This window comes from Taurulus bubalis (assembly GCF_910589615.1).
Source record: "Taurulus bubalis genome assembly, chromosome: 19".
NCBI classification, from domain to species: Eukaryota; Metazoa; Chordata; class Actinopteri; order Perciformes; family Cottidae; genus Taurulus; species Taurulus bubalis.
Genome location: NC_136607.1, coordinates 15,752,290 through 15,764,271, shown reverse-complemented (window position 1 = coordinate 15,764,271; position 11,982 = coordinate 15,752,290). Strand labels below are relative to the sequence as shown.

At 40.7% G+C, this 11,982-nt stretch overlaps 1 protein-coding gene across 1 annotated transcript; it reads left to right on the top strand.

Annotated features, from left to right (window-relative positions):
• Window positions 1-4,548: 4,548 nt before the first annotated feature.
• LOC306751464 (Golgi phosphoprotein 3-like) lies at window positions 4,549-9,555 on the top strand (the record flags this gene model as incomplete). Its single annotated transcript, XM_079235033.1, has 5 exons — window positions 4,549-4,758; window positions 5,435-5,566; window positions 5,906-6,020; window positions 6,354-6,514; window positions 6,996-9,555. 5 exons carry the CDS (start codon window positions 4,549-4,551, stop codon window positions 7,257-7,259), a joined length of 882 nt encoding a protein of 293 aa, XP_079091159.1. The 3' UTR covers window positions 7,260-9,555.
• Between the last annotated feature and the right edge of the window lie 2,427 nt (window positions 9,556-11,982).

The following is an 11,982-nucleotide window of genomic DNA, read 5'->3' as shown; positions in this document are numbered from 1 at the left end:
TAGAAAAGATGGGGTCTTACAACTGAAAGATTTGTAACTTGCATTTCATAATCATTTAATTTGAATCTACCAACATGTGTGCAAAGTTTTAATCTAAATTGTGTTTCTGACCTGCTGTAGTGGTACATGGTGAGTCATTTGGAGCCCTTTTCCTGATATGCATAAGCAATGAGGGGCACCAGCTGTCTGTCATTCACCCTTCATGTTGTTTGTTTGTTGTTTTTGTGCTGTAAATGGTTAGAACAGTTGCTCCGGGCACTTCCATGACTGTCTAGGTGATTTTCAGCTTGCTGGAGGTTAACCGAGTTACTGGGTTTTGTGCTTAATTTATTCTGCCAGTAACCTGCATGAAGACTAGGAATGAGTTACTCAGTTAGACCTGGCAGTTAGGCAGAGGAGTTGGGTTCCTTAGTTAAAGCAGCCTGTCGACCATTTTGCTGCTCTGGAAGTTGGTCTTCGGGTTTACTTCTTACCAGTAAATGTGAGTCACTTAACTCGCCCCCAAAGAAGATTGTCCTGACACCGACGGTGCCCGAAGAGTTCATCTTCAACAACACCTGTGTCAAGGCGAGCCTCTTCAGCCAACGCAGCCCACAAAGACATGGACCGAGCACAGGAGGCACCACTGTGCCAAAACCTGTCGACCGGCAACGAGAGAGAGCGTCAGAGAGAGAGGGCGACACTCCCATCAGTGGGAGTGTTGTCACACCAGGCAGGTATTTCAATAGCAAACATGTCTATGCTGTTTTACGTCTGCACACTGACTTCAGCATGAGGAGATAAATTCGACTTGTTCCAGGACTAATGCGGTAACACTTGGACTGTGTGCAAATATTCTACCTAGATGGTCAGAGAGGCGGACGACTGTCTTGGCTGTGATGGTAGCAGAGATGGTTGTTTACACAGAGCATATTTGCAAGCGTCTGGAGAATTATCTCTGCAAGGAATTTTTAGGGCCACACTTACAGGCTCCTTAACGTCAGAGAAGAAGACAGTAGTTACTTTTAGTCTGTTTGTGATGTTTTAGTACTTTCTTGGCAAGGTTCAGCAAGGATGAATGAAGTAGAGATTATTTAACCAAGTTCAGTATGTATTCATTATGCAACACACAGTGCATATTTGAGGAGTGAATATTTCCTTTTCATGCTACTTTATATTTCTACTCCACTACAATAGAGAGAAATATTGTAGTTTTTACTCAAATTCATTTATTTGACAGCTATAGTTATGAGTTAATTTCCAAATAAAGACTTTAAATGCAAGACACACGTTTATAAACTACAAAGCAATGTAAAAATATAAAAACACTAACAAAAGCATATAAACAACTTGAATTAGCTTCACATTAACCAACAACAACAACAGTACAATTATTCTAATATGGATTTACATTGATGCCTCAGTATACACATCACAAGGGGCCATTTGTCTGCATTGAGAACGTTTGCTTTTGTTATTTTCAATACATTTCATTGCAGAACATTTAACTATGTCACTTGAACACTTGTACTTAAGTACCATTAATATTCTTAATGTAATGAAGTATTTCATCTATAGCCATTGCTACGAAAATAGATATTGAATATTTTCTTCCCGCTTCCTCACTCATGATTCAAGAAGTTGTGTATATATATATATATATATGTTTCTGATCTGCTTTTATTTAAGCTATTTGAAAGAATCCACAAGCTAGCATAGAGTGAAAGTATACCAAAAAGGCACCGTGAACACCGTGAACAATAACATAATGAACTACAAAAAAAACAGAAAAAAGGAATCTCCAGGGGCCGCATGAAGCCGGATTAGTGGGTTAAATGGCGCTCTGTGCTGAGGCTTTAAGGTGTCACGAACCACCAAACGGCTCAAGGTGAAACTCTGTTTGGTTGGTGAAGAGAAAATATTTTTGTAGACCACCTTTAAATTATTAAAGAAAAAAAATATCTCTGAACACTGAAAATGAAACCAGCTGTTTGGGTCTTAAATATTTTCTCTCATCAATTAAGCGTCAATTTATTTCACGCCTTTATTTCCACTGTCTGCAATATTTAATCAGTGCTCTTTGCATTAGGAAAAAAAAACTACAATTGCTGTATAGGGGGTTTTCATCATAATAATATAATAATACAATCATATTTTTCCAAATTCCACCAAAGCTTCCTAATTATTCCACATGTATTTATAGTTGAATACTTAATCTTTAACCTCCCTGATCAAGTTGTGCTTCTGCAATGATTTGATTTCCACGCGGGGATTCAGGACCGTTTCATCTTATCTTTTGATTGAATCATCTTGTTCTGTTGTTGTTGCTGTTGCATGTGATCCGCTATTTACGAACGCATTCTACGTCAAGCGAATGCATTTCAGTCTGAAAATCAATTGAGCACACTCACTGAACTCCCTTCATGAGACATGCAGGCCCCAGAGCAAAAGTGTGTCACAGGTGAGAATAAGAATGAGGATAGATGTTGAATCCTGTTTAGACATCTTCGTTTTATTCTTCAATTTATTCCAGGTATAAACCCCATCTTGGAGGTGCTGTAAAAAAAAAAAGTAAAACATTCAGAAACAGCATAACAATAAATGGAGTCGTCACAAGTCCCCAGTGCACAGTCAGTCTGGAAATGTTTCACAGCTGGTGGGGCTCGAGCCCCCGATACCTGACACAGCTGACCATAAAAGGACAGCTACGCCTCCCAAGGCAAGTGGAACTCCTCCTCACTATCAGATTGAATTTTGGCTCCATGTTCGCAGCAGCAACACTCAAAAACATCTTCAAAAGTTGAATCCCAGCCAGCATCGAGACACACTGTTGTGCCACATCAAGGAACACATGACCATTGTTCTGATCGGTACTACACCATCACTGTGTGTTTAAAACATAAGGACCAGAGTTTTGGAGCTAAATCTCAAGTTCACATTATAGAAATAGAATGTTATTATAATGATATTACTAATAAATAAGGTGGCACCAAGGACATGTTGTAGTTGAGACGTCTTAAACATAGGAGTGACTAAGTTACATTAATAACGGCTGAAGTTTATCATGTTGTTCACGTTTTCCTGCTACTGCAAAGCAAAAAGACCTCAAAGACCCGCTGGCACTTCTCCTTTCCTCCCTGCTGTCATGACTCATGACCAATCCTGCTCGATAGCACGAAGTAACGAAGACAACATGAGGAGAGTACTTAAGTGGAGGAGGCAGAAGGGGATTGAGGTTAAGTGGAGGGCATTTGGGAGTTTTTTTGCAACGTCATCATCAAAAATGGACCTCTGCCAAAGATAAAGAGGTCTAATAATAATTTTCAGATCAATCAACAGAATACCGCCTCACAGCTAACATTGCAAGTTATGAAATGACACTAGTGTGTGGTATGTAAAGTAATACATGAACATTAATGAGCCGGTATCTCTGTCTATTGAGTTTATTTGAAGTATGTATATATATATATATATATATATATATATATATATATATATATATATATATATATATATATATATATATTATGGAGAGAGTTTCAGCGTAATCAGTTGTTTGATTCAGAGTGTAATAAAGACGAAGAAAAATACCAGCAGACAAAAAGTCCATTTCCTACTCGCAGGCTGCCACCTTGTGCTCACACTCTATATGGCATCGTAGCTTGTTGGTTTGAAAAATATTATTTATGCTGTATATCTTTATATTTTTCTGGATATTAAGCTGACACAGTAGAAATGTCAATAAGTTCAACATACTACATTGTAAAAAAAAAAAAAAAATAGAAAGTGCTATGGTGTTACTGTTTACACCAAAGATGCTGCTAAATCATGGACATTATTACATCATTTTAAACATGTGGTTTAGATCAAATTTACCTGTCAAAAATATTGTTTAATGTTTTGCTGAAAGCAATGCTACTTTTTTTTTTTTTTTTTTAAAAACCTGTTTTACATTCACACACATTTGAAGATGCCCATGTGGTTGACAGTCTGGTCAATCGATGAGGGAGGCTACAGGTAATCTGTAAAAGTTGTAGTCACTTTATTGATAGTAACATTGTAGATAAATTCAAATAAAAGTACACTACACTCAAACATAAATTCATGTCATTGTTCTCAGCTCACAGTTTATGTTTTGAAAATCATGTATGATGACATTTTGGGAGGGTGATATAAGTCAAACTTTCTTGTAAACATCATACCAAATAAATATCCATATTATGAGCTTTTTTTTAACATAACAGTATAGTTTACTCATTGTGGTTAAATGTGTGTTACATATGTTCAACTGTCAGATGTACAGTATTTCCGATGGCACGTGAAGGCAACAGGCGCGGTGCGTTTACAGTTCCATAACCGACGTCACTGCCACCATGTTGGATCCGGAAGTAGGCAGAGCAGATGCAGGAATCCCGAGCTGAGCTCACCGTCAGCGGCTGCGTTTTATCCGATCGGTCGACCGTTTTCCCCGATCTCCCCTTTTTAACATCCAGGTTACATGCTGCGTGGCTTTCTGGCCTGTCGAGGTAGGCGCATTTCTTCGGATTTGATCGTTTTGCAGCACCAGCTATGGCCTCTCTCAAGCAGAGAAACTCGGGCCTCGTCCAGCGGAGGACCGAGGCCATCCGCAGCGCCGCCGACAAGGACAGGGACTCCGCCGAGGAGGAGGACGAGGCTCGCCGCGGGGAGGAGGAGGACGACGACGAAAAGGGGGACTCGAAGGAAACCCGGCTCACGTTGATGGAGGAAGTGCTGCTCCTGGGCCTCAAGGACCGAGAGGTGCGAGCCGTTTTTAATCCCGTCAACAAGGCTCGCGAGTAACGTTAACGCAACGCAATGTTTACTTTGCGTCAACAACCGTGTTCGCAAACGGCCAAAAAAAAAGTTTAGTGAGGCCAACGTCAGTATTTGCTTGAACACAACAGCTGGAGGCGTCCTGGTTTCAACGACTTTCTCACGTTAAACTGGTTCGTAGATGGACGTTAAACCCGGTGTTCATAGTTAGCGCAGCGTTCTGTTGCTGCTCTTTATCGATTGGCTGAATGAAAGCAACGAACCGACGCTAAGTGATTTAACCGTGCACTTTCTACGTAGCTTGCGTTAGCTTCGCGGCCAGCGGCAACGTGACTCTTCAACCTGGAAGTGTTCACGAAATTAAACACGTCAGCTAGTTAAGTCAACAAGCACCTTAACTGTTCTTCTTCTTCTTCTTCTTCCTCCCTTTTCTCTTTCTCCTTCTTCTTGTCTTTCTCTTTTTTCTTCTTCTCTTTCTTCTCCTTTCTCTTGTTTCTTCTTCATCTCTTTCTTCTTCTCCTCCTTTTTCTTTCTCCTCTTCCTTCTCCTTTCTCTTTTTTCTTCTTTTTCTCTTTCTCATCCTTCTCATTCTCTTCCTCCTCCCTCCTTCTTCTCTTCTTCCTCCTCCTTCTCTTCCATCCCCATCCCCTCCTCCTCGCAGGGCTACACATCTTTTTGGAACGACTGCATCTCCTCCGGTCTCCGCGGGTGCATGCTGGTGGAGCTGGCCCTCAGAGGGCGGCTGCAGCTGGAGGCCTGCGGTGTGAGGAGAAGGAGTCTGCTCTCGAGGAAGGTGAGAGCCGTGGAGATGCTGGATGAGAGTGAAACACGAGCCCGCGTTCGGTCCACCGTGTTAAAATGTTCTTATGTACTTCGAGACACTTCATACCCTTCAATAGTGCTTCTGTGAGCAGAGGGATTGATTTGTTGTTCCCCCCCCTATAGGGATTAGTAATAGTCTTCTAGCCAAGAGAATGAATCTCTTTGCTTCCCTTTTATTTTGTTATTTAAAAGAACATATGAGACGGTCCGTTCTCTCCAATGAATGATGGTGTGTAGCGGTTCCTGTGTACACAGGATGTGAGTGCAGGCTTCAGTGAGACCGAAGCAAATATATGATTTGTTTGCAAAGGTGATCTGCAAGTCGGACGCTCCGACGGGAGACGTGCTACTGGACGAGGCCCTGAAGCACATTAAGGAGACCCAGCCTCCAGAGACCGTGCAGAGCTGGATAGAGCTGCTGAGTGGTGAGATGAAGCGTACCAAGTTGGCTCAGCAAGCCAACGCTGTTCATGTACTCATTATTTCACATGTTGGACATCATTTTAATAGCTGATTTTGCTCCTGTGTAACATCAGAGTTGTCACATTGACAAAGAAGTACTCATTGCTAGATATTAGAGTTCATGGGGATTGTCATTAACAATAGTAAACCACATGTAAAGAATCAGCAGCATTGACATTATTCAAATAAACCAAAGTGAGCCACTTTAGACCATTTAAAAGTGTTAAAAATGACGTTGGCCGTGTGGCCTCAGTGTGTGTTCAAAGGCCTGAAATGGATCTCATGTTGTCCTTTAGGAGAGACCTGGAATCCCCTGAAGCTGCACTACCAGCTCAGAAATGTTAGAGAGCGTTTGGCAAAAAACCTGGTAGAGAAAGGTGTGCTCACCACAGAGAAACAAAACTTCCTGCTTTTTGACATGACCACACATCCGCTCACCAACAACACCATTAAACAGGTAAGGTGTGGGGGCGTTCTGTGAATCTTTGTTGTGTAATCAATTCCATTAATCTTCAGGGTTACTGTCTCAGTTTAATTAATTAAATATGACGTGCACTTGCACTTTAACAGCTCCATTGGAACTTAAAGTGTATGTTTTGTCTGCTACAGCATCCACACCTGCTTAGGTCAACACACAGACAGGTAGCATTATATCCGGTTGGTTCAAAGACTCATGTTTAATAATGACATGATATAAGATGTTACGGCTCGCGGTTTCCCCCTGCTTGTAGTCTTTTTATGCTAAGCTAAGCTCATCGTCTGCTGGCCGTGGCTCCATATTTATGCGACTACGAGAAGGAGAATAAATGTACTTCACAATATGTTAAACTACTCCTTTCTAATGTAGGTTTTTCTTTTCTTCACTTATTTGATTGTACAGTACATAATGCTTGCCGTGCATATAATGGCTTTGAAACACATGTCGACATTGTCTACAGCGCCTCGTCAAGAAGGTCCAGGAATCCGTTTTGGAGAAGTGGGTCAACGATCCCCACCGCATGGACAAGCGGGTTCTGTCCCTGATCCTTCTGGCCCACTCGTCCGACGTCCTCGAGAATGCCTTCGCCCCGCTACAAGACGACCAGTACGACCTGGGCATGAAGAGGGTCCACACGCTGCTGGAGCTGGAGCCGGAGAAGGAGAGCGCAAAGCCCAACGTCAACGAACTCATGTGGGCCGTGGTGGCCGCATTTACTAAATGAAAACACCTGATTGGTTGGACCGGAAGATCTGGCTATGGTCTGTGTTATTTAATTGGTTGAAGGACTTCACTTTAATGAGACAGACTTCACTTTAATGAGACAATCTATTTTGGTTGGGGAGCCTGTTTTGTACATCTACTCCGGATGACATTTTGGTGGCAGTCCATAATAGCCCAGTGCAATCTGATTGGTGGTGGGCTTCACCAAGTAACGTTCTGGTTGGTTGGAACAGTCTCTAAATAACAAAACAAAAAAACGACTGTCTGCTTTCACACAGTGAGGTATATTATCTGCTGCTGCGAGGGCTGGACATACTTATATTCGTCAACACTACCAACAGATGCGTCTCTGTTAATGTTAGATGACATCAAAGAGCAAAAGCAGGTGGCAGCAGTAGTCATGGTGAATATGAAGATTTTTGACTGGGGCCACGATTCTCTTCTTCGCGAAGGGAAACATCACCGCTACCTTTCTACAAGGTCAGGCCAGAATCAAATCCTGGTCTCGTCTCCATTCCCCCACCTCCCACCCCCCAAACACATGCTTATGCAAGGACAACGGATAGCGAATGCCACTGCTACCCATGCTCTTTGCACTCCTGCAGGTCTCCTGCTTCCACCCATTCTTCCCCACCCGTCGGGAGGACATGTTTTAGGGTTACTGTTAGATCAGACGACCCGAATGTTTTCCTGAGTCGCTCTGTCTTCGCATTCAATTCTCTCTTTCCTATTTTCTTCCTCATTGGATTTTGAGGAGGAAAAGGAGGACACACATGCGTACTTACCAGCCTGCATCATTACTAGTGAGCCGGGTAATTTGGCCTCAAACTCTAACCCAAATGAAGAATTAAACCTTGAGTCTAACAAAACTCTTAATCTTATTAGTTGCAATGGGTCCATTCTGTGTTTATAGAATGAGACGAGTCTTCCATTTCTATTTATGTTGCTAATCGATGCTTACAGTAGTCTGCCATTTATCAACTATTTTGCACAGTCAATAGTCCCGTAGGAAGGATCGTATTTTTAGGGATTTTTCTTGGGTTGAGTTCTTGAGATGCCGAGGTCGAACACGATGTACCTTAGTGACCATGGTTGAAAGAAAAAAAGATTGCATTTATTTTGTCTACAGCTCTTGATCTTTATGAATACTTTAAAATCATTCCTCTGGGTATATAGAAAAAAAAGTGAGTTAAGATGTAAAAAACAAAGCGGTGATCATATCTGTTCGGATTTGGGTCGCCGTGAAACAGCCGACACAAGATTTCCAGTCTGATCATCAGCCGCTGCTTTCACTAATGGGGTGGGAAATGTTAGCCAAACGGGCTAGTTTATATTCTGAAAAGGGGTCGATTCACCCAAACTATAAAACGACAAACTAATTTAACAATAGTGGTATCTAGCCATGGAGGTAGTTTTGGCTTTATTTATGTTTTGAAATGTCTTATCTTAAAAATGGGTAAATGGAATTTCCTTTTTTAAATTCTTGTCGGCAGTAAATAAATTCCGAAGCATAAATTCCACCCATTTCTGGAGTTTCCCACGAATCCACAATCTTTACTCTGAACGGTTTTCTTTGAAGTACTTTTGCAATAAAGATATTGTTAAAAAAAATCTGTAAACAGCAAGTTCTGTGGATTCACTAGCTGCGAACAGAGGCAAGAGGAAACTTATGTATTTCGTTATTTGGGTGAACCAATCCTTTTTAAAGTCTCCCTCTTGCTATATATTGTATCTCTCAGTTTGTATGTCATGTCATAATTAGATGTTCTTTCTATCTGGTAGGCCCACGCGGGCGTGTTATATTGTTTGATACATGCAGCTTATGGGAGGGTTTCTTGGGCCCCAGATGAATCCTGGGTCACGACAGAAACTGTTGGACGACATGCAATTTATCTGAGCTATGACCATCTCCAGTCACGCGTCTTTCAGAATGAAATGATGATTGTAAACATCATTCTGGTCAAATGAGTGCGTCCTGTGTATGGAGTTACGTCACCTGTTGTTTCATGGCATACTTCTAGTTCTGTCTTTTATTTTCTACCAACAAAATACCAATAGGTCTGAAGAACTGTTGAGATGCGTTTACAGCAAAGAGACCATGCATGCTATCGGTGGAGGGCTGGGGTACTTGTGGATGTAGCGACGGAGAAAAGGCTTGTATGTAATTATTAGTCATTTTATGTGTACGATCTAATGGAATTCAATGAAAGGGATCTTCTCTCCTATCCTCTATAATTCTGTATGCTTTTCTATTACCACACAAAATAAAGTAAGGATCCTTTAAGTGCCTGAATTTAGCACTGTTTTGCTGTTGTTTTTATTCCATATGTACAGTGTGGATTTATTTCATCTGTTTTTGATTTAGTTTTCTCCCATTTGATCTGTTAAATGGTCCCATAAATAATTGTAGATGGTTAAACAAACTACATCAGGTGCTTAGTCTGGTTTTATCAGATTCATCTTGTGATGATGTTTGTTTTTAGTTGAGGATTTGCTGCTTTTTTCTCTCTTTGGACTGTTAGTCAGACAAAAAAAGCTGTTTGAGAATGTTACCTTTTAAGATTTGGGAATTTGTGATGCTATTTGGGATTAATTAGAGAACTAGCAGATTAAATGCTTTGGGAAATATATATACGCTCATCTAACTCTCAGCAAGAAAGCAAATAAACTGGGTGAATGCTAGTAATGGTGGACATGTAAGCTCCAGTGGGTCCTCATCAGAACACGTCTGGTTAACAGGCTGTCACATGACCTGTCAAATGTCCTAGATCATAGATCAGGGTGGAGCAATCTTCAAACAAGAGGCCCCCTGTCTGTGGTGTAGTCCGCCCAAAGATCAACGACACAGTGTTTAGACCTTAATCTAGACCTTATTTATCATAAATAGAACAACCTTGCTATTTATTATCAATATATGTTATATATATATTTGTTTATTTTAATATGGTGTATTTATATTTACTTTTTATTTTTTTAATCAAATTTAATTCATCCCACTTTAAGAAAGTGAAGCAACATGGATTGTGCAACAATGTTTTTTTACAGGGTTTTAGTCTTCTAATGCACTATTTTATACATTTAGGGTAAAAGTCACATGGGGGGCTGCATCTCTGTTTAATTGGTCTGAAGTTATTATTTCTTTGTGGTTGTATGTATATAATGTCTGCATGATCTAGGAAGTTTGTATTTTTTAAAGTCAAGTTAATGTTAAAGATAAATGTCTGAGTTGAGAAGATGGCAATGATTTTCAAAAACACAGATATTTAAATATTCATATCAATTTAATAAAGTAATTCCACTTAATTATATGCATATTATTGATACATGCAATGGAATTTGTTGCAGAATATCTTGGATCAGCAACTCATGAAATACTTCCCATTAGAAAAAAAGAGTAAGTAACTGAGCCTCGACACTTCAGTTAACACAAATGTGACAAGCTGATAGAGCATAACGTGCATAAATGTCCAGATATACAGAAGTATGTATAAAGTCCATGTGACAGTCAGCATCTTTCAGCAGATAACGTCCATTCCGATGTTCCACTTTGGTTCCGGTCACCCAACGGTCTCAACAGAGAGCTCCAGTCTTGAATACGACAGCAGTCCACCGACAGTTCACATCCAACGTCTCCGTCCAGGTGTTTCCACACGCTTCCTTCCCACTAGAGAGCCACCATGATGCCTCCAGTGACATGGCCTGAGACTCTTCTGCTTTGGCCCAGAATGCCATCCAGTTTAGAAAAATCCAATTTCTTCTTCCATGTACTTTGGTGCACGTCTCACTTGATTTTGGTCACAGTCTTGTAGTTCTTGATCAGTATTTCCAGCAGTTTGTATCTCCAGTGAAGGCCGTCTCCAACTTGACGCAGCTGATGTGCGCAGTGATCAATTGTGTCATCCAGATCTGAGGGAGAAAGACACATGGGTTGAGTGTATGATCTAATACACATATACATTCTTGAAGTTTTGTTAAAACCAAGTTAAGTTCATCAAATCTTCTCAGGTACTCACCATGGCCAGCCATTTTCATAATGCTTCTGCCTGTTCGGAAAAGAGAAGTGAGGCTTTAAATGTTCAGTTTTCCGTCTCTCTCTGTGCTTTTAAAGCTGTGCAGTTGTGTCTTGACAAGAAGGAACAGGTTTGACCTATTGATAGCAGCCCGAGCTTAAATACTGTTGGGCTGGGTGACGTAGCTATACAGCCCGAGAACTCCCCGTCAACTAGAGCCAAGTTCCTCCCACTTACTCTGTTTACAATATTGTTATGAGGGTTCTTTAATCAGTAGTACTACACTAACAATGTACCCGTTTTACACATGTAGTACATAACATAATCAGAATAATTTATTGTTGCACATACAAGGAATTTGACTCGGTGAAAGGAGCATAACAATAAACATAGACATAGAATAAAAACAATAATTCATGTAATAATAGATACCTGTCTCTGTAGTGTTTGTGCCAGACAGGTGTGTTTGTTCTTAAAGTTTTGATCAACATAAACATGCTGAGGTTAGCACATATAGAACAATACTTAGATGATTGATATTTATCATGACGTAGTTGTTTGACCCAATTAGAAGTTTAATCAAACACAAAGGAAAGAGGCCACGAGATAGAAAGTAAAACTGTCAGGCTGCAGTGCGTCATATGAAGCAAGATTTCAACAGAACAGTCCACGTTGTTCAACCTACGGAGGCCGAACGTTGAGAACTAACTCACA